The 22,561-nt window shown below is 44.4% G+C and overlaps 2 protein-coding genes across 2 annotated transcripts in view; one reads left to right on the top strand and one right to left on the bottom strand.

Moving 5' to 3' along the window:
* The first annotated feature begins 2,167 nt into the window (after positions 1-2,167).
* On the top strand, positions 2,168-4,493 carry SAYSD1 (SAYSVFN motif domain containing 1). The gene is made up of 2 exons (XM_077813615.1): positions 2,168-2,383; positions 2,684-4,493. The coding sequence occupies exons 1-2, from the start codon at positions 2,240-2,242 to the stop codon at positions 3,017-3,019; spliced, it is 480 nt and encodes a 159-aa protein (XP_077669741.1). The 5' UTR covers positions 2,168-2,239; the 3' UTR covers positions 3,020-4,493.
* A 7,171-nt stretch (positions 4,494-11,664) lies between these two features.
* The window catches only part of GLP1R (glucagon like peptide 1 receptor), an 82,551-nt gene continuing 71,654 nt past the window's right edge, over positions 11,665-22,561 (bottom strand). The window contains exons 11-15 of the mRNA XM_077812185.1: positions 21,554-21,623; positions 20,700-20,788; positions 17,232-17,370; positions 16,298-16,339; positions 11,665-12,144 (exon numbers count right to left, since the gene is read on the bottom strand). Coding sequence (XP_077668311.1) covers positions 11,977-12,144; positions 16,298-16,339; positions 17,232-17,370; positions 20,700-20,788; positions 21,554-21,623 — 508 coding nt within the window. The 3' untranslated portion in view covers positions 11,665-11,976. The remainder of the gene's footprint in view (positions 12,145-16,297; positions 16,340-17,231; positions 17,371-20,699; positions 20,789-21,553; positions 21,624-22,561) is intronic.

Here is a 22,561-nt window from a genome sequence, read left to right as displayed (position 1 = left end):
TTGCTGCCATTTATGCGTAACCTGTATGCATGGGCAGTGCGTGACTCTTGCATTTGAGGAGGCTGGGCCTGACAGCCTGAAGCTCCCTAGAAGTAGGGGCGGCCACCAGGGTCCAGACTGTGGTCCTGCCCCCTGCTCTGCCCTGAGGCCTGCCCCCGCTTTGCCTCCTCCCCATGAGGCCCTGCTCACACTCCATCTTAGGCCCCACTCCCGCTTGCCCCCCCTCCCCCGCACCTGCCGCCTCTCTGCTCCCTCCCTCGATTGGCCCCCCCCCCCGCTCACCATCCACACCTCTCTGTCTCTCAAGGGGCAAAGAGGTGGGAGCAGGGGGCCATGGAGTTAATTGGCGAAGAAGCACGGGTGGGTGGGGGGTATAAGGGAATAGGTGGAGTGAGTGCAGGGCCTCGGGGGGGAAGAGGCAGACAGGGGTGGGAAGAGGAGCAGTGTGGGCAGGGCTACCGGGGAAGAGCGGGCTGCAGGAGCGGGGTTTTAGAGCGAAACTTGGGCAAGGCCACAGGCGCCTTTTCGGCAGTGGTGCTCCAAAGGTGGCAGGCTAGTGGTGTGCCTCCAAAGGGAGGTGCGCCGCATCCTGTTTGTGGAGGCTTAGCCTCCCCTGGCCTATACTTGCTGCCCATGCCTACACGCTGCTTTCTATCTTAAAAGCTGTGTTTCAAACTCTGTTTTTGAAGTATTTAAAGGGCCTCTCTTTAACACCTATTACTACAAGTGTTGTTTTCAGTTGTTCCAGTATCCACCACTGCTATTAAATTAACATCTATATCTTACTGTCTTTCTCTCTCCCTTTGCTGTGATCACTTCCAGGCATTTAAGGGGCACTTCTCATTAGATTGGTGGTTTCCAAACTTTTTTTTGTTAAGCCCCTTTGGAGATTCATGTCCCCTGCATGCCCCCGCTCTTTCTAAGGAGGCCTGGGCTGAAAGGATGCAGTATCTGTGGGAGCACTGGGAGGAAGGTACGCACTATGAGGAAGTCGAAGAAGCCTTCCGTTCCCTACTGGAGCAGGAGAGGAGCAGAAGGCTGCATCCCATGAGCATCTGCCCTCTTCCAAGACAAAATCCAGTTGAATTGGGCTTGTTTTTTTTGTTTGTTTAAAGCTGCTTTAATATTTTGAGGCGAAGGATTGTTTTATTTGGAGGTCGCTTACTTGGGTGGGGTTTTTTTTTGTTATAGGTGTCTTGAACACAAAGTTATAGTTTAAAAATGGCTGTAGGAGTATTTTTAGTGATTGACGGGAGGGTCAATGTACATGCGCATCTTTAGCATTTTAGAATCCTTCTATCCCTACTCTGTCAATTAAGAAAACACACCAAAATTTGTGAACTTTCTGGCCTGCCCACTGGACATAGCCTATGCTCCAATTTTTTGTCCCATACCAGGCTATGCTTCGACAGTTCAGCATCGGAATGTATCACAGTGAGGCAATAGAAACCACTGAGGATGGAGAGAGCGAGGATGATCTTTTTAACAATGTAAGTACACGCAATTATTTTAATATTTTTATGGGTAACAATGTATGCAGCAAAACTAGAACTACTAAAAGAAAATGGCATTTGTATAAACATCCCCCCTCCCCTCCCCCTGAAATGAAGTTTGTAAGGTTAGTCCTTACAAAAAGAAAGGCTTTGGCTAACGTCCCCTATGCCTTGTCTCATACCATAAAGCCCAGGGTCTATCAGTGAAAGGCAACAACTGTAAAACCCATCAAAGGAACCAGCTTAATCCATGGCGCTCGCCCTCTGGCAAACAGCTTAGTTCAACTCAAACCCTGATCAGAGCTGCAGGTGCCCCGTCCCCCTTGCAAACGTGTGGGGCTGAGCGCCAGCCAGGCCCCTGCAGAAGAAGGGGATGGGCCCCACCTCTGGTCACATCCATCCGCCTCCCCTCGGGAGGGTCCTTCATCTGCGCCACCCCTGTGCATCAGGGCACTTGGGCCCTGCCAGTCTGTGGCTGGGCCTTAAATCGGCCTCGATTGAGGCAACAGCCCTTGGCCCTGGCCCCCAGTGAGTAAGCCTGGCTCCCCCTCGGCTGCTGGGTTCCGCCCCCTAACGTGAATGAACCAGAGAAGAGGAATCCTAGCTCCGCCCCCTAAGGCTGGGGGCGGGGCGGCGGGTGGCTCCTCCCCCGAGCGCTCAGTGACGTAGGGGGCCTGTGGGCGAAGGGTCCGGTTGCGTCAGGACGTGCAGCCGCGGCGCGGGCCGGGCCGGGGCCGTTGGTCTCCATGGAGCGGAGGCTGGCGCAGTTCCGAGCCGCGCGCCGCGCCCCCCAACCCACAGCGGCCCCGGCAAAGGCGGTGGCGGCTCCAGCTAGCGAGCAGCGAGCAGGGCCGGAGGCCGCCCTCGGCCCGCGGGACCGCCCCGCCCAGGTGAGTGGGGGAGGGGGTTCGGGCCTAGACTTGCCCTGCCCCGCGCCGCCCTTCGCGGGGTGGCGCCGGGACCGCAGCGCTGCTGCCGGTACCACGTGCCGTGGCTCGTGCTCCTGGGGACCTTCAGCGGGGTGACCCTTGACCCCCGTCCCCGCCGCCGGTCAGAGGCGGCGCGGACCCCGGGGGCGGGCGGTGTCTGGGAGGCCGCCGGGCGCGGGGTTGGGGTTGGGGTTCCGGAGGAGCGGGGCAGCCCGGCGCAGGGCCCCTCCCCCACACACCCCGCCTGCTCTTGCCCCTCAGGAAGCGGCGCGCAGGCCGGGACCCCCGCGGGACGTGGCTGCTGGTGCCGCCGCCCCGTGGGGCGCCCGGGCTCTCCTGGCCCACACGGCCCTGCTGAAGTTCCTGCTGTGGCTGGTGCTGCTGGGGCTGGCCGCGGAGCTGCAGTTCGGGCTGCCCTGCTTCGTCCTGTCGCTGTTCTACTGGCTCTACGCCGGCACGCGCGGCCCCGGCGAGAGGCGGCCGGGGGAGAGAAGCGCCTACTCCGTCTTCAACCCGGGCTGCCAGCCCATCCAGGGCACGCTCACCGCGGAGCAGCTGGAGCGAGAGTTACACTACGGACCCGCGGCCGGGAGGTAGCGGCTGGCGCCAGGACCTGGGGGCGCAGCCTGCCTCGCAGTAGCTGTGGGCGCGCCTCCCGCTCCGGGAGCTGGCGCCACCTCAGGCTGCTTTGCCTGCGCTTCCCCTGTCCTGCCCCTGCTCGCTGCCCTGCCTTAGGCGCACTCCTCAAGCCAGGTGTGAACTGTATCCTCCTGGCACTTCAAAACCAACAGTTCTTCATGGACTGAGCGCATTCGAGTCTATGGGACAGTGCAGGGAACATGGACTATAATCCAGTTACTTCTGTGTTGTGGGGAAAGCTGAAGATCAAGAGGAAGCTGCAGGCATGTTGTATGGGCACCTGGCTGCAACAGCAAAGCAAATTCCCCAAGAAAAATGCTGAGTGGTAGATATTGGGGAAAAATTCCAAATTACAGGACTGCAGAGTCCCCAGGGCCCTGATTGTAATGAATAGGGTATTTTACACCTCTGAGTTAAATTCAGTTTATGGTTTCAAGGTTCTTTCTGCCAAAACCAAATCTGTTTTTTAAATGAAAGTTGAAATTTGGGAACGTGGTTTTGCAGCAAGGGGTAAGTTTAGCTGCTGGAGAATCTTATTTGGCTCTAGTGAGGCTTTTAATAGTATGATTAATAACTGTTTTTCCTCGCCCTTATCACTGTAATTGCACTTTGGCAGGCTGCTAGTCCTGCCATTTATAAAGAGATGATGGTGATAAATGAGGCAGAGAACTGGAGATGGTGAGGGAAAGTCAGCTGACTTGGAATCCATAATTTTCTCATAATATTCCTAATTATGCAGATTAAGGAATAAACTCTTCAACAGAAGAGGTATTGAGCCCAGCACCCCACAGGTCCTGTGAACTCCTTTGTAATGCTGCATGGAGGATGGGTTATAGTCTGCACTCAGCCAAGTTAAGTTTACAGCCTGTAATGTAAGGTTTGATTTTCCATCTTCTTACTTAATCCTTATGGGAATGTGATTTATTGTAAAATAATTATCCTGCTTTAGAATCCCATCCAAGAGTTATTCTGGTTTCAAGGTAAAATGTAGGCTTCAGGAGATGAAAAATAATCATTAGAGCTTCAAACTCTGCCAAGACTGCCTACTTAATGAGCAGTGATCTCTTTATAGTTATTGAGCTGTTCACGGCTGTAGATGGGTGAGCTCTAACACAGGAAAAAATACAATGCTATTTTGTCCTGGTTATTGAATATGTATAATTAACTCCTGTTCCAAGAAACTATTTTGATTTCTGGCTGGACAGACAACTTTTATCATCATTGGGTATTCAACTTGAATTGTTGGAGGTTCTTGCCTCTGGCAGATGCTATCCTTTAAACTATGAGAGGTTTCTCTAGTACGAGTCTCCATGGAAGGGTTTACTCCGATAACCCGTGCCATGGCTTTTCAATACTGACTAATGTTAGTAGGTTTTCCTCAAATGTATTGTATCATGATGGGATCATACCCATAAAAAAAAAATCAAATGTTTTTAGTGTGATTGTAATTTATTCCCTTTGTGTAATGATGATATATAAATGACACTTTGCAGTCCAAGTTACCAGCATGAAGTGGGAAGGGAATAGATAGAGGAGAAGTGCTTCAGATAGTGAGATGCTCTCACTGACTTAATCAAAGTGAAAGGACAATATTAGTAAGGATATCAATCATACTTGATCTACTGAGGATCTTTATGCAGCTCTCCAGCTACTGCTTAGCCTTCTAGCTTCAGATGGTTTGCTCTGATAATTAAAGACTGAGGCACCACTAAAATTTCATGCAAATCTAATCAGTCTCTTAGAAAGAATTAAACACATACCAAGTAAAACATCTTTTCTGATTTGGACAGTCATCTGTTCAAAACACTAATTTAGATGCCCAGTCTGATTCTAGTGGGGGTCCTACTGTTCACCAGGTATTCTAATGGAGTAGCTGTTGCTATAAGGGCGATCAAGAAAGTTGCTAACACTGCAGAAGTAGAAGATGGTTTTTAGGCAGATTGCTTGAGGACATAAACTCTCAAATGATTTAGTATCCACTCCATAAAGGCTTTTCTGTTTCTTTGAGTGAATCATAACTTGTCACTTAAGTCTCCTTGAAAATATTCCACCAAGAACTGTAAAAAGTAGCCAGAAGAAACAAACCACACCAGTAACAACAGATTTATGTGTCAAGGGAATTACATTCCAAGGAGAAATAAGGAAACTACACATCCATTTAATGGGTACAGGGAGCATATATGGTCTACATATACATCTTCTGTAGCTGCCTGTTTGTTTTTACATGCAAAGAAATCACATTCAAATACATATTAACATTTAAACATTCATGAAAGAGTACATACTCTTTGTAGCAGCAAAAATAGGCAAAGTTTTCACTCACCAAAATTGCTATGTGTGCATTTAAAGTCTGGCTCCAAACACTTCGAAATAAATTATCACAGTGAGTGAGCATGTTGCTACAAGGCACAAAAATACACATTCACAAATGCAGGTTAAAAAGATACTGCAAATTCTGAAGCATAGTTAGCAGTCAGACAGCAAAAGGATTTATTGAAGATGCTGATCAAATGTGTGAAAACTGTCTTCTAGGCCCTGTCTGAAAAATGTTTATTTTTTCCAAAGGCAGGATTGAATAAATTAGCCTAAATATTTTGACATGGTGGGTCACTGAGAACCAGGATTTTTTTTTATCGTAATTTGTTTTACCAGCAGCTTCTCACAAAACTAACTTCATGTATTTGACCGCAGTGATTTTTTTTTCTCTGAAAGATGATCTGCACAAGAGGTGAAGGATAGAGAACTTGTATTTTTCCTTTACTACTTTATGGCAAATAAGAGGATGCTTGAAAGTTTCCTCCAAAATTAATTTTTCTTGTTTGTGTTTTACCATAGAAGTATTAGGCATGCTTTCTGGTATTCCTGGGGTTTTTGGAGTGCTCCCTTTAATGGCAACAGGAAGAGAAGTGTCTGTGATACTTTCAACCCTTAATTGATGAAGCACATTTCTTCCAACTGTCTGTCATCCTTTTGCGCTAAACACAAATCTCTGCATGCTTGTAATCACTTTCATCACCCATCTCTGGACCCTTTCCAGTTTTGCTATGTATTTTTCAAGGCAGCTGACCAGCTCTTGAATTAGATCATGGCATTATAACATTTTTTTACTACAATTTTTCTACCTACTCTGTAAATGTCCCAACTTTTTTTTTTAAATGGCTTCTGTACAACGTGCTCAAGTCTTCATTGAGCTGTCCATAATAATAGCCAAGTTTTGTCATGAGACATAACAGTTAAATTAGAACCCAGCCATGGCTGAGAGTAGGTAAATTATCCCTTTGACAAATGCAAGATACTGCACAGCTGATCATGAATTTTACCTATTGTGATGCTGCCCATTCACTGGTATCCTACAGCTTTGGCCTTCATGTCAATCTGTTCCTGTTTATCGAAGCACTTAAGCAAGCACTTTGTTGAATCAGAGCCTTTGTTAGGTCTCTAAGGTTCCTCACAGGGCTTTTAGAGTGGGTGATGAAAATAAGGCACGGTGGGCCTTCCATATGAGGAGAGATTCAAAACTAAACAATCCCCCACTTTTCAGAGAATTAAAATAAGAGGGGACATGACAGAGGTATACAGTAAGTAGAGTGGGTGCTTCTATTTACCCTTTCAATACAAGAGCAGTAACACAGGCAACAAATTTAAAACGGATAGTGAATAATTAATCTCTGACACTGATGCTCACAAGATACTATTGAGCTTTTATAGGAATAACCAATTACATTGGATAAGATTTTAAAAAAAGGTTTATATATCCTATTACCACATGATGTAAGCTAATACCTATGTGAAAGAAATTAGGAAGGGCTAGATTCACAAAGGTATAGTTAGGTGCCTAAGGCCCAGTTTTGGTTCCAGTGCAAGCCACCAAACACTGGCATACCTTCATTTGGTATGTACATGTTAGAAATTCCTTAGGCACCTAAAGGTTCAGCCTCAGGGTGGGTATACTGCTGCTTCCTTCTAGGTGTCCAGATGCCTAACTCCCCAGCTAAGCACCAGAACAATTTACAAACCAAGGCAGGCAAATATCTGGCCAAATTAGTCGCATGCAGGGCCTGATTCAGTACATGTGCTCAGAAGCTGCCTACCAGATCAGATCCCATTCAGAATCTGAACAGGAAGAGCAGCCAAACTTATAACTTTTAGCCCAGTGGTTAGCATACTAACCTGGTATGTGGGAGACTCAGATTCAATTCCTCATCTGCTTGAAATAAAGAAAGCATTTAAATACGGGATCTCCCACACCTCTCAGGAGAATGCCCTAGTCAACTGAGCTAGGCTATATTCCAGTGTAGTGGGGTGAGGAAAAAGGAGATACAGATCCCTTGATTTCTTTGGTGGAAGCTGTTTCACTATGGATAAAGAATGTCATTGGAGTGGAGGGACTAGACTTTGGGTCTTCTACCACCTTAGGTGGATGTCTTAATTGCCAGGATACAGAGTCATTCTTCCAAGCTCTCTCATCAATGACACTCATTTATCCCCAGCAGAACAGTTTTAACCAGAGACACCCTCCCTTGTCCCTACATGCCTGTCCCACAGCTAGTAGTTGGCTCATTCTCACAGGAAACACCTTAAGCACACCTAAACTGCCTGACTCCAGGAGAGGAGTTCTGCCTGTGGATCGCTAGCTGAGATAAGTGCCTCCCTGCAACCTAGACTTAGGTGCCTAAGAGTGAGAAGAGCAAGAGTTAGGCCACACCCTTGTCATCAGCATCTATTAGATAGGCTGCTCCCTACCTGCTAACTTATTTATGAATTGCAGTCTGAGGTGCCTCTCTCACCCCATTCATTGTATAGCAAGCCTAAGCACCTAACTCTGCGAATCGCAGTGTCATTCCTACGTTTTTGTAGGCATCTAAAAGTAAGCTTTGTGAAGCTAACCTGAAGAAACTTCCCCTTTGAGGAAGTTATTCTTTAGTTGTTTGATATGAGGTTTCTTGCACTTTTATCTGGAGTATCTAGTATTGGCTTGTACTGGACCAGTGGTCTGATCTGACATAGTAATTCCTTTATCTTGACTAACCCAAACAATTGCATTACTGCAACATATTGTTACCACCTCTCTTTTTCAGCTCATGGGTAAATATATTAAACACAGGTCCGAACATGGAAACGTGTAGCATCCCACTGTTAACCTTTTATCATGGTGAAAATAGGGTCCATTCTCTTCTTTCAGGATGAGAATTCCCCATAGGCATGTAAACAAATGTGTATTAATAAAGTACATACAAATTTGCATTATGTTAAAACGCATTTCAAAAATCTGTTAGTCACAGGAAGTAACAGTCACTGTGTAAAGGGAGACAGTTGCAGCTCAACCTAAAACTTTTCTTGGAAATTTGCCATATTTTATTTTTTCACTGCATGGTTGTAGATGACTTAAATTACTGAATTATTTGGACATATAAAGAGTACTTATCAGCTATGGGTCTGAAACTTAAATATAGTTAAATCATAACAATTTGATTCATGTTCATTTATAAACTGCATGACAGGACTTGGTAAAATCTTCACCACAGTAGAGACCTCCACTTCCTTGAACTACTCCCACCTCAGGAAAAAGTCCAAGCAAATATATGGGCCTTCCAGCATGTCCTGAGCTCAACAGACTCTGGTTTGCAGACAAGCAGAAGGAGAGAGAAAGCAGAGTCTAAGGGCTAGATTCACAAAGGACATAGGTGTCTAACTGCTACTTTAGGTCCCAATGGTATTCACAAACCAGCTGCTATCTAAACTTGTAAGTGCCTAAATTCCCATAGTACCTACATTTCTACCGGTGAGCATGTGCAACCCCCCCCCCCCCCCCCAAATCATGACAGCTGAGCTGCTTGACACTCTGGCTCATGCCTAATTCTGGTGGGATTCTCAAATTAGGTGCATGCCTACCGGTTGTTCAGGCCTCGCATAAAAAAGAGTCAACAGTTCAAAGCATTGTTGTGGCTGCCAGGCATATTTGTGTGTCATTATACTAAACAGACCAATGGACAAGGAGGTGGGAGACCCAGCTCTGAATCCCTGTTCTGCCTGATTGATTTGAAGCAAGGACTTGAATGCAGGTCTCCAATATTGTAGGTACGTGTCCTAACCACAAGGCTGTTGGATATCCTGGGATAGGTCTCTCTCAATCTCTCCTGCTGAAGCTGTTCCATTTCATATTATTAATTAAATATTTATTGGAACAGAGTCTTAAAGCAGACTCTCCTATATGCCAGGAACATGGCTTAACCAACCACCAGCCTACAAATTCATTCTCTCACTTTTTCTTCCTCTCTGGCTCAATGAATATTTGAGTATTTATACACAGTGGAACCTCTTCAACCAGAGAGACAGAGGGTATGTCTACCCTAAAAACTTAAGTCAACCTATATTAGGTCGACTTACAACCACCTCAGTAATTACTGCAGTGGTGCAAGTCCTCACCAGGAGCATTTTCATTGGCCTAAGGGGGCCAGTGCAGGGAGCTGAAAGCCTGGTCTCTCAGCTCTGCTGGCAGCTTCTTGCTGGGAGCCCAGCTACCCCACATGCTCCCAGGCTACTAATGGGCTGTGGGAGACCTAGAGTTGATTTCCCCCACCTGATGTGGAGTAGAGATTTGAATTTGAGTCTCCCACCCTGAGTACCCGAACCACTGAACTTGTCTTGTTGAAGCTGTTCCACTTTTTAAATAAATAGTCATTGAACCAAAGAGAAAATGACTCTGTAGCCCAGTGGCTAAGGCACTCTCCTGGGAAGTTGGAGACTCAGTTCCACAATTAGGCAGAGTGGACTTGAACCTGGGTCTCCAGCATCCTAGGAGCTCTAACCACTGCAATAAAGACTATGGGGGGCTGGTTCTATTACTATTACTACTTTTCACCTTGTGACTCTAGCTCAAAGATTGAGAAGGCCCTGCAGGACATTTACACCAGATAGGTATTAGGTTGAGTACCTTGGCTGAACTCCACTAGGAGTAAACAACATGAGAAGAGAGGCAGGCCTCTAAGGTAACTAGGAGTCAAAGTTTTGGTCTTAACCACTACAACCAAAGCTTATTTACACCCAAAGAGACAGAGAAATACCAATCAGAGTGGTATGTAGGGAGAGGAAGAGTATTTTGCGAGTAGTACAGTGTGAAATAAGTCATTAGACTATTTGAATCCTATAAACAGTAGGCCTGATCCTTTGGTCCTTACACAAAGTTCTCAGACTTCACTGGGCAGTTTGCCTGAATAAGGACCACAGGAGTAAGTCCTTTCACATTAAGGGCAGGTCTACACTACAAACTTGCATTGGTGGAGCTGCATCAGTGCTGTAGCACTTCTGGTGAAGATGCTCTAAGCCGATGGGAGAGACGTCTCCTGTCAGCTTAGTTACTCCACCTCTGTAAGAGGCAGTAGCTATGTCAGCAGGAGAAGATCTGCTGCTGACATAGTGCTGTCTACATGGGAGGGGTGGGGGGTTAAGGTTGTTATAATAAATATGTTGTTCAGAGGTTTGATATGCCTGAGCAAGGTAGTTATACTGAAGTGTGTAGTGTAGCTCTAGCCCAAGCAACTGGGGCAAGGGGTATATAGCTTCTCTTAATCTTCTTATGTAGGCTCTGCCCTTCACAGTGCTGAGCGCACTCAGCTCCTGTAGATTTCAGCAGGAGTTGAGAGCAGTTAGCACTTTGAGTGGTCCTCTGGACTGGATTCACTCATTTTTAGAAAAAACTTTTGAGTTTACATAAATATTTCCTTTCATCTTGCAACATTGTAAATGGTGACATTTTAAAGGCTCATTAAGAGTATACATTTAAATAGCTCCAGCACAGAAGAGAAAGTACAGCAGGGAGCTGTCCTCAGTGCTAAAAGTGTAGTTACCAAATAAACTCAAAGAACAATATTTTAGTTCCTGGCATCATGAGAAAAGAGCCTTGAAGATACATCATGCCAAAAGAAAACAAACAAGGCAAGAGACAAGGAAATTGAGAGAGTACACGAGTGAACTCCAAGAATTCTGTTATTTCAAAGTGAAGAAAATTTTGCAAGATGTGTAATGGCCACAGTATAACTTTTGCATGTTTGTACACCCAAGAAACGGAGCATACCATCCACAGAAAACATCCATGGTCAGCCACTTACTCTGAGGTGCAACTCATTACTTCCATCCATATTAATATTTGTGTAGCCAACTGACAGTGCAGAGTGCTGTGTAAAAGATTAATGTTCAGGTGTTACACTATCAGCGTTAACCCAAAGAACCCATACTCATTAACGGGAGGATAGGCCCCTGATATACAAAGAACATACTTCTCCAAATGAAGCTTAAAAAAAATAATCAGTAGTGTGCACATTACTGTTTCTAGTTATAGGCTTTATGAATGCCCCATATTTGCCCCTTCGCATCAAGCAGTGAAGCAGACCTCCAACCTTGATTTAGGGATGCTCTTTCCATTTAACTGTTGTGGCCCAGTGACTGTGCCACAAAGAAATATGTTCAAACTCCACTAATGTCTCTTTCTAAAAATAGTGAATATCAGCCTCACCTTTCCCAGTAAAAGTACAAACATGGTTTATTGTCAATAGTCATGTTCTGTATTCTTGTAATTTAATCAGTGGATCTCAGCTCGCCCACCTACAATAATAAGCCATTGACCCTGTGGTTTGTGACTGGATCAATGCACTGCTTAAGTTTTGGACACCTGGAGGCCTCATGTATTAACAGGAACAAACTCTTAAAACTTACTTTAGACATGCTCAATTTATCTTCTGATGTGTTGATTACATTAGCAGACTGCTTTCCTTAGAAAGCCTTGTCCAGCTGCCTCCAGCAACGAGCAATAGAAGGTTAAGTCTCTGGGTCCAGCAAACATTTTTAAGCTGCGTGCCTGGGTATTTGAGGGTCTTCAGGTGCCTCCTACAGTTCAGTTTGGGCAATCTGTAGCAATCCTAGCTGAATGTGGCTTGGCAAGTGGCAGCATAGACACTGCTGCCCACTGTGCCGCCACTGCTGAGGCTGTTGGCTGGACATTTCAGTGGTTTCATACTGCTGTCTCTCTGGACATAAAAGTGTTCCAGTCTCCAGCGTTCCCAGCTTTTCCGAAACTCTGTCTGAACCTTACACGAGCAAAGGAGGAAACAAAGGCATTTAATAAGGAAATAATCAAGTCTTGAAATAATCCCATTTTGGGACAGGAAAAAATATAACGTATCTCACTGAAGGACACTGGCAAGGTTTTAAGGCTCCCTTATTATTGCTTCAAATAGTCTCCCTAATTACCTTATTGGTCCATCACACCATTATTTCATAGGCAAAATAATGACAGCACTTACTCTTATCTCTATAAATAAACCTGTTTATGCTACGCAGCCAGCACCAGCAAGCCTAGTCTATATTACCTTGCTCCAAGCAGTGCTCAGCTGCAGTTCTGAAACTGTTCTAAATATGGTCTGGCCCTGTCCTTACTTGCAGTTAGTTTTTAGCACCAATTCAGCAGCAACTGTTGCACATACCCATTGTCAGCAATGAATACACTTTCCTAATGCAAACACAGCCAAAGTGTCCAGTCTTGTCTACCCTTACAGCGCCGCTGTAGCGCTTAGTGAAGACTACCTATGCTGATGGGAGAGCGTCTTGCTTGGTGTAGGTACCGCACCTCCCTGAGAGGCAGTAGCTATGTCGAAGGGAGAAGTCCATTGTCGACACAGGGAGTTTGGTAGGTATAACAATGTGGATTTTCCATACCCCTGAGCAATGTAGTTATACTGACATAAGTTTGTATTGTAAACCAGGAGCTAACTTTCCATCCTTGTTTTATGACTGCAAACACTTAAAGATCTGAGGCTACATTCATCCCTGTGTAATTCCATTGATTTAAGTGGTATTACATCTTGGATGAATTTGGACCTTTGGATTTTCAACATGTTCATTCCACAAGGCAAAGAAATAGCAACTATTTACTTCAGCAAACAGCAGGTTCAAGAATTGCATCATAAAGGATAAATTCAATAGAAACCCTAATCTGAGTTTTGAGCTTCCAATAGGTTCTTGACAACAATAGCGAGTTAAAGAAAAATGCCAGTGATGAAAAATACCTTGACCGTGTCCTTCCAAACAGCATTACACCAGATATTGAAGGACATTATACAGTACCTTTGATTATGCACTGCAGTTAAGCATAAAAATCTATCTGCATAAAATAAACCATTGTGCCTAGTACCTTCATACATCAGTTAATTGTCATATCTTAAATAGAAGCATGGGTCCAGAATATGGCACATCCAGATGTGGAAGCTTAGCATGCATGAAACCCGCCATCCCATGTCCACTGTAATGGACTAGTTTTGACTAGTGTGTCTGAATGAGTCATGTTGTCCTCTAGTGCCTGGGCCACAGAGAGGATAAGAAACCTACTAGAGGGGTTAGTTAAAAGAGTTGTTCTCTGAGGTACCAATTGCACGTTAACTGAGTTTTTGGAACAAAAAGGCAATGGTTCTGCTTCCAAATTCCTCAAAATAAAGCAGACACTGTTTAAGGAAAACTGATGGGGGTCTCAGAAACTTTAAGGTCAGAAGGGATCATTATGATCTTCTAGTCTGACCTCCTGCACAAGGCAGGCCACAGAATCTCACCCACCCACTCCTGTAAGAAACCTCTGACCTATGTCTGAGCTATTGAAGTCCTCAACTCGTGGTTTAAAGACTTCAAGGTGCAGAGAATCCTCCAGCAAGTGGCCCAGGTCCCAAGCTGCAGAGGAAGGCAAAAAACCCCCAGGGCCTCTGCCAATCTGCCCTGAAGGAAAATTCCTTCCTGACCCCAAATATGGCGATTAGCTAAACTTTGAGCATGTGGGCAAGACTCACCAGCCAGACACCCAGGAAAGAATTCTCTGTTGTAACTCAGATCCCATCCTATCTAGTGTCCCATCACAGGCCATTGAGCATATTTACTGCTAATTGTCAAAGATCAATTAATTGCCAAAATTAGGCTATCCCATCATATCATCCCCTCCATAAATTTATCAAGCTTAGTTTTGAAGCCAGATATGTCTTTTGCCTTCACTGCTCCCCTTGGAAGGCTATTTCAGAACTTTACTCCTCTGATGGTTAGAAACCTTCATCTAATTTGAAGTCTAAACTTCCTGATGGCCAGTTTATTTCCATTATATAACAAATGGAAGAAAGGGGAAGTTGATAGTAATGAATAATAAATCAGAAGCTAGGAATTGTAGAAAATCGCTAAGGAAAGCAAAGAAACACAAGGAGAAATCTACGGTCAGCATTGTTAAAAACATCCTTCTTATAGTCCTTAAATATATTAGGAACAAAAAGAATCCTAACAATGATATTGGTCCATTACTAGATGAAAATGATGCAGAAAAGTATCAACAATGATGCAGAAGTGTTCAATAAATATTTCTGTTCTGTATTTGAGGGGAAAAACACAATGTGATCATACCATATAACACTGTTTCAATTTCACTAGTAGCTCAGGAGGATGTTAAACAGCAGCTACTAAAGTTAGATATTTAAAAATCAACAGGTGTAGATAACTACATCCAAGAGTTTTAAAAGAGCTGTCCGAGGAGCATGCTGGACCATTAATGCTGACTTTCAATAAGTTTTGGAACACTGGGTTCCAGAAGACTGGAAGAAAGCTCATGTGCCAATATTTAAAAAGGGTAAACAGGACGTTCCAGATAATTATAGGCCTGTCGGACTGACATTGATCCTGGGCAAGATAACGGGGCCGCTGATATGAGACTCAATTAATAAAAAATTAAGGACAGTAATACAATTAATGCCAAGCAACATGGGGTTATGGAAAAAAGAGATCACATCAAACAGCACCTGTAATGTTATCAAAAAATATATGATTGATAAAAGTAACAGTGTCAATGTAATATATCAAGACTTCTGTAAAGTGTATGACTTGGTGCCACAAGACATTTGGATTAAAAAACTAGAACGATATAAAGTTAACAAGCCACATATTAAATGGATTAAAAATAGGCTAACTGATAAGTTTCAAAATGTCATTGTAAAAGGTGAATGACCATTGAATAGTTGTATTTCTAGGGGATCCTGCAGGAATTTGTTCTTGGCCCTACGCTATTTAACATTTTTCTCAATAATGTTGAGGAAAACAAAAATCATCACTGCTAAAGTTTGCAGATGACACAAAAATTGGGAAAGCTGCAAATAATGAAGAGGACAGGTCACAGACGCAGAGCAATCTGGATTGCTTGGTGAGCTGGGTGCAAGCAAACAATGTGCATTTTAATATGTCTAAATGTAAAACTACACATCTAGGAACAAAGAATGTAGATCATACTTACAGGATGGGAGACACTATCCAGGGAAGCAGTGACTGAAAAAGGTTTGGGGGTCATGGCAGATAATCAGCTAACCATGAGCTCCCCAGTGTGACATTGGTCAAACGGGCTAATGTGATCCTTGAATGCGTAAAAAGGAATCTCAAGTAGGTGTAGACAGGTTATATTTGGCACTGGTGCAACCACTGCTGGAATCCTGCATTCAGTTCTGGTGTCCACAACTTCAAGAAAGATACTGATGAATTCCGAGAAGAGCCACAAGAATGATTAAAGTATTAGAAAATGTTCTCCATAGTTATAGATTCAAGGAGCTCAATCTATGTAGCTTAACAAAGAGAAGGTTTAGGGATGACTTGATTATAGTCTTTAAGTAACTACATGGGAAACAAATATTTAACAATGGGCTCTTCAACTGAGCAGAGACAAGTACAACACAGTCGAATGGCTAGCAGTTGAAGCTAGACAAATTCAGATTGGAAATAAGGCATACATTTTTAACAGTGACAGAAATTAACCACTGGAACAATTTACCAATGGTCGTGGTGGATTCACCATCACTGACAATTTTTAAACCAAGACTGGATGTTTTTTTAAAAGATCTGCTCTGGGAATTGTTTTAGGAGAAGTTCTATGGCCTGTGTTATACAGAGGTTCAGACTAGATGATCACAGTGGTCCCTTTTGGTCTTGGAATCTATGAAAAGGTTGGATCAAAGAAACTCGCAGGACTCTGCCTGCAGCTAACCCTGAATCCTTTCCCATAGTCTGTGTGATGAGAAATCATCCTCTAATTTCCTCCAGTGGGTCATTACTGTATGCAGAAACCCTAGAACAAACCTGAACTGATACAATTAATAGTTCGAGACCATTTTCGATTTCTTTTTCTGCAGTGGATGGTGATATGGCAAGCTGGAGCTGCTTTGGTGTCTCTCTTACCTCGTTGTTGATGAAGCAGTAGAGAATTGCCACCATGAGTCCCTGAAATCCACCAAGACAACAGAACAACAGTCAGAAAAACAGCCCACAGAAATGCTCCAAGTTTTGCTAGTCAAACCTGCAGGGGGAGGAGAATCTCATTCCAACATGGAATGCTCCATAGTTAGAGGAAGAAACAGAAAAGTGGATGAGAGTTTATTCCTCTCTGCTGAGAAAAATCTTGATGACATGACCCCAAACAGCTCCCACAGGACACAAACGTTTTTAGGTTCCGCCAACCCTTGCGCCTTAAAATTCTCCCCTTTCCCTGACCATGGCCTATAATTACTCCATACATCAGCAATTCATGGGGACATTGAAATGCAGGCTGAAATGCCTGTGGGAAGTTTAGAAGAATAATGGTCACCCACCACAAATGGGGAAATTCCTATAAAAGAGGTCACGTGAGACAACAGCTGAAAAAGAATCATTACAGAATCCCCCATATCCTTTCTATCCATACTCCTTAACTACCTCCCCACATGCACAGTTATAGTCCTACAGATGTGCCTTTCAAGGGTCAGATTTCCAAAAAAGCATCGTAGAAGCCATATAATTTGCCCTGGGTGACACCATTATAGTTTCCCAGGAGACCATGGACAATTTTTGTTTTTAGGTTTTGCACATAAAACAGAAATTAACATGCAGATATAAGGGCCAGATCACTGCTGGAGATCTAGGAAGCACTAAAAAGGAGAGTGTGTGGCATGCCAGGACCAGGACTGGCCACCTGATTTTAGCACTCTGGCTACCCTACTTTTCCTAGGTTCATAATCCTCTAACATCAAGAGCTGAATTAGGAAAGAAATTTAGGGTACCTGCCATGAAAGACAAACTGGTTTCCAGCAGCATTGAACATACAAACTGGGCTGAATGTGTGTTTCCTGGGTGTTACCTGGAAGGAGTTGAAGGACAGTTCACAAAAGAGCTTCACAAAGCGTAGCGTTCCTCTGGCGTGCTCATCAGTAACAAAGGCAAAGATGACCTCATGGGTCCCCAGCAGCGGGATCAGAGTCAATGTAGACTTGGCCAATCTAAAGTAATAAAGAAAGGGAAGTCATAGCAGGCAGTATAGCCGCTACTGATTTAGCACAGAAATCTGGAAGTTAGGACTCCTTAGTCTGTTTCTGACTCACGGAGTCATCGGGTGACCTCAGGCAAGTTATTTTACCACAGTGTGTCTGGAGTTTCCCCCATGGACAGCAGGGGGATGATGTTTCCACACGACAATATGGGGTTGTGAGGATTAATTCAATGTTTGCAAAGCACATTCAGATTGCTGGCTCAAAGGCACTGTAGGCATGCAGAATACTATAAATTCTATATACTATAAATTACTGTATAAAGTAATATAGTATAGTATATTTATAGTATAGTAAATATACTATAAATTACTGTATAAAGAGGAGTGCTGACTGTACAGTGCTTCGAGATCACTGGACTGAAAGCGCCAGCAAAGGCCAAAGGATTATTGAGTATTCCTTAGCACTTACATAGCACATTACATCTTCAAAGCACTATAACTGTAAGTCACTGAGCTTTGTCAAATGAGAGACGTGAACGTAAAGTAAAAGGGAATGATTGCTGATGTTTTCAAGGCAAGCTCCAAAGACCAGGGACCTGGGTAGTGAGGGCAAAACCCAGTGCAAGAGCAATGAGCAGAGATATGAATACACAGGAGGAGAAGAATGCTTCCCAAAACAAAGGTTCTTAACACTGATGAGAGGAGTAAGGCACTGAGCAACACAACCTGGTAATGAAAGATGCCAGATCCCTAAGATGGGAATTCCTAGGCTGCCTGGGGCCAGAGAACCTGCTAACATGTTATCAGCATCTTGTGAGGAGTTGTCATTTGCAGACAAGATGCAAGCTGTTCCTCCAGTAAATGGGAAGCAGAGGCTCCAATGGAGTCTCAAGGCTCTCAAAGTCTACTGAATGCAGGCTCTTGATTAGCTTGGCACCCTAGATGCTGTGTTTCAAAGTGATATGCAAGCAGAGAGATGGAGAACCAAAGCAGCTATTTACATCAGTGTGCACTTACAGGCAAGTGGGAGATGCAGGATCACCAATGGACCTAGGCAGGGGATTCCATGGAGTGGCTGAGAGGGTGGTTTAAAAAGGAAATCTAGCAGCCACACTTGCCTTGCAATTAGTGCTCTCCACTGCCACCTGAGGAAGCCAGGGTCAGCCTCTTGCTTCCTCATATAGCAGAAGCTCAACTTGCTCTGGGGACACTCATGGGGGAAAGGGAGAGGCACCTCGTGTGGCTGTGCAGAGCCCCTCTGATTGGCATATCAACAGTGCTAATGGGTTCAGAAGGGAGTCCCAACATGGCTCTACTCAGAAGGTCTTGCAAAAGTGGGAGAAATACCCTTGTGGGGAATAAAGGGCCAGTCTCCCAAGATAAAATTCTCTGAGGCAGGCAAGAAGTTTCCCAACAACCTCAGCTCCTCCACACAGGAAAAGGGATTTGGTGCCATCAAGATCTCCATCAACAAGAGAGAAAGTACTGAGAGGGATAAGGAGAACGTATCCTGCCTGACACCAGCACAGATCGGCTCAATTGCTTTCCAAATACTCTTGAATCTAATCCAGTGCATTTCTAGGGCACCTAGCATTGGTGTATTTAACTACCAAACAACAGCTATAAAGAACACAGCAAAAGCTTGAGACCTTTCGAACTGCATCAATGCCTTTCACTCCCTCCCCACCTCCTCAGGAAACATCAGAAAGGAGAAGTTACCACTAACTTCTTGGAGAAGAGTGGAGAGGAATCCCTGGCCTCCAGTTTTGTTCTCATCACAGGAGCCAGCCTGATCTTTCTAGGCTCTTGGAGTGAAGATGGAACTTTTCAGGGCTCCCACCTAACAACTGTCAATGCCCTTCGAGCTGCAGGGATAGGCTACAGGACTTCAGTATTCCTGGGTGAAAAGGAGAGGATCTTTTGCCAGGCAAGTCTTCTCCTGTTAGAGTAAAAAGAAAAGGAGTACTTGTGGCACCTTAGAGAGCTGTAGCTCACGAAAGCTCATGCTCAAATAAATTGGTTAGTCTCTAAGGTGCCACAAGTACTCCTTTTCTTTTTGCGAATACAGACTAACACGGCTGTTACTCTGAATCCTGTTAGAGTGAAACTCTGCTTATAGTGAAGCTTTTTGGGGTGTGTTGCCACAAAACCAATCACCACTCAGAGAGGGCTCCACTGTATCAAAGTTCAAGATTCATAAACCTCCCTATCATGAGGGTCACAGAGGTTGTGATAGCGAGAGATAAAGTGGACCCACGTCCATCTTATCTCTCTCAACCCTCCAAAAGGAGCCCCCTTCTCCCATGCTGAGCACCAAATACCCATTAGACAGCCATTATTTCATGTGCAAAGACAGGCAGAGATTAGCGATTGCTATGGTGAATTTGTTATGACAGAACAAAATGTGATTAACAATGGCAAGGTTTTAATGTTCCCTTGGTCCTAGACTTAGCTATCCATCATGTCAACATTTAGAGAGAGTCCTCTGTAAGTGGAGGTGAGGGTCTTACGTTAAGGTGTCTGTGACATACCAGAGCAAATCCAGACTAGTGGGTCCTTGTTTTGGGCCCTTGAATCAAGGCATCATACTGTTCCACCAAAACATGACGACAGTGGGTCACAGGGTATTGTGATGACCCAAGCTGTCATGCACCAATGCAGTGTCACAATATGCACAGCATTAGGTGGGACAACTTTGTGTGTCGACCAAGATTCATCTGGGGGAAGGATCTTAAAGCCCCAAAGACAGAGAAATCAAGGGATGAAGAATATGCCCATGAATGTTGGTGGTGTGAACAGCTGTCTAGGTGAGCCACGAACAGTCCACATGCAAAGAAGTCTGCAAGGTAAAAATTAAACTCATGCAGTAAGCCTCACATACTGTACCAGACAAAGAGTCACACAAATATGCTCAGAAAACTTAGGACACATAGGTCATGATAAGAGAGCACAGTAACTAGTGGAGATGGGAAGTAAGAGCAGTGATGGAAACAAGGACAACAGTGTTTTTCTCCCTGTTTCTTAAAAATAATTGCCTAATGGATTTTTTGTTTCAGTGCTCATGGTAAATTCTGGATTGACAGCCCCAGAAGACCAAGACCTCCATTTAATCCATAGAACAGGTACAACAAAGGCATTGATAGGGCAGGTTTACCATAAGCTCTGTACCCACCAGCGGGCTTCATCTGTGGTCAGTTGTTCTGGACTATCATAGTTATGTGCAATGCCTCCTACATACCACCCAGTGCCTGAAATCTTTAATCTCCTATGGCACACCACTCCTGCTTGTGTCTCCCTTTTCAAAGGGCACAGCAAGTGCTAGCTCACCAAATAACTTACCTGCATTTTGTATCAGTTTTGCACATCAGATTTGCTTGCAGCTTGGAAATGATGATGCATATAACTCTGATAAAGATCAGGAAATTCACCTGGAGAAAAGAAAGAAGTAGCTGATATAATCATCAGGAAGTATATTTGCAAGACAAAACATATGGATGAACATATATTGTGTCAAGGTATCTATAGACAGGGCCCTGTGTATTCCACGTTTCTGCAGCTGCAGAATTTGCTATGGAATTCAGCTCTTGCCACAGAATCATGCTCCAGAATCTGTTTCTAGCTTTTACGATTGGATAGTTCACCTTTAATAGGTAAATTGAGCATAAATCAAAGAGGTGATGCCTGCCTGAGTCTGCAGACAACTGGAATCAGGAGTTCTGAGTAGTATAAATGGTCCTATTCATCCCAATTGGTGCCCTGTGGTCTCCACAATTCTGTGACTCAGGAATCTAGCATTTTTTTAAAATACCATGGAATTTGTAGCATGTAGCCAGGTGTCTGGCATTGTTTTTTCTGCCAGAAACAGAATTGATTTCACATGATCATGTTTCTGAACTCAAGTGAGGACCAGGAACTCCCCAGTTTTCCTATAGGACAGTGGCCATCACCATTACATCTTTCATACGGACTCTCACATTCTGTCTCTACCATTAATTCATCCACCATGCAATCTCTCAGCTTTGGCTCCCAAACTCTCCTTGTAGTTTTCTCCCCATTATTACATGTGAAGAGCAGAGCTGCTGTATGATAGCTTTGTTAAGCAAAAGTATATTCTCCAGCATTGACTGCTCTGGTCTCTCCATCTGTCTCATTACATGTATGCTGAATCCCTGTATTTGCTCCTGGTCACTCACCCCAATGGCGATTAGAATGGGCAGTCTGATGATCAGCCAGTAATTCATGTTTTGGTTTCTGGTCCAGCAACTGGGGAGGCAGCAGAGAGGTGAAACACAAAACAAAAAGCTAAGACTATGCATGAAGTCTCTCCTCTCTCATCACGCGTCTCGGCAATGCAGATGATGAGAACTAGATACCAGAAAAGCACATCATGCTGACATGGAAACAGATGCTGCTACTTGTGGTTTTTAGAAACATTTGAATGCCTCATTCTAAATTACAGCACCCAACTGGATGCTGTTAGCCTGTCTCTCTTGCAATCTGATGACTAATCCCCCTACATAATTTTCTATCATTGTGAAGATTTACAGAATTGAATCAACGGTCCAAATATGACATCTGGCTGAGCAAGAATTCGTTAAAAAAAAAAAATCAAATATTTTGCCCACATGGTAGCTACCCTAATCTTTCTATTCAACTTTTTTTTATTAAATCTTATAAGTGCCGAAGTCAAATCTTGTTACTTGGCTGTTTATGAATATCCTATAGAACAGCATTTCTCAAACTGGGATCCACAGGCTCTGCTGATCAACTCCTCTCCCTCCCTCAACTCCTTCTCCTCCTCCCTCTATCTCCCAGAGGCTACTGAAGCCAAACAGAGATTTTAGGCACTAAAAGTCCAATGGCACAGCAGGGCTAAGGCAGGCTTCCTGCCTGCCCTAGCTCTGCGTGGCTCCCAGAAGAGACCGGCACATCCCTGCAGCTCTTTTGGGGGGGGGGTGTCTCTGTGCACTGCCTGCACCCCAAGTGCCAACTCCACAGCTCCCACTGGCCAGGAATAGCAGCCAATGGGAGCTGCAGGAGCGGTGCCTGTGGGCAGGGGCAGTGTGCGGAAACCCCTTGAACCCCCCCGCCTAGGAACCGCTGCCAGATAGATGTGCTGGTGGCTTTCGGAAGCTGCCCAAGGTAAGCGCCACCCAGCCAGAACCCACACCCCAACCCCCTGCCCAGAGCTCACACCCAAA

Source organism: Eretmochelys imbricata, chromosome 3, assembly GCF_965152235.1.
Source record: "Eretmochelys imbricata isolate rEreImb1 chromosome 3, rEreImb1.hap1, whole genome shotgun sequence".
Taxonomy (NCBI): domain Eukaryota; kingdom Metazoa; phylum Chordata; order Testudines; family Cheloniidae; genus Eretmochelys; species Eretmochelys imbricata.
This window is presented reverse-complemented; position numbering and strand designations above follow the sequence as displayed.

What these genes read in the sequence shown, in the direction of transcription:
- SAYSD1 (XM_077813615.1), top strand. Translation starts at nt 2,240, where the DNA reads ATGGAGCGGAGGCTGGCGCAGTTCCGAGCCGCGCGCCGCGCCCCCCAA. An exon ending in CGCGGGACCGCCCCGCCCAG is followed by an intron (nt 2,384 to 2,683) that starts GTGAGTGGGGGA and finishes CTTGCCCCTCAG; the next exon opens with GAAGCGGCGCGCAGGCCGGG.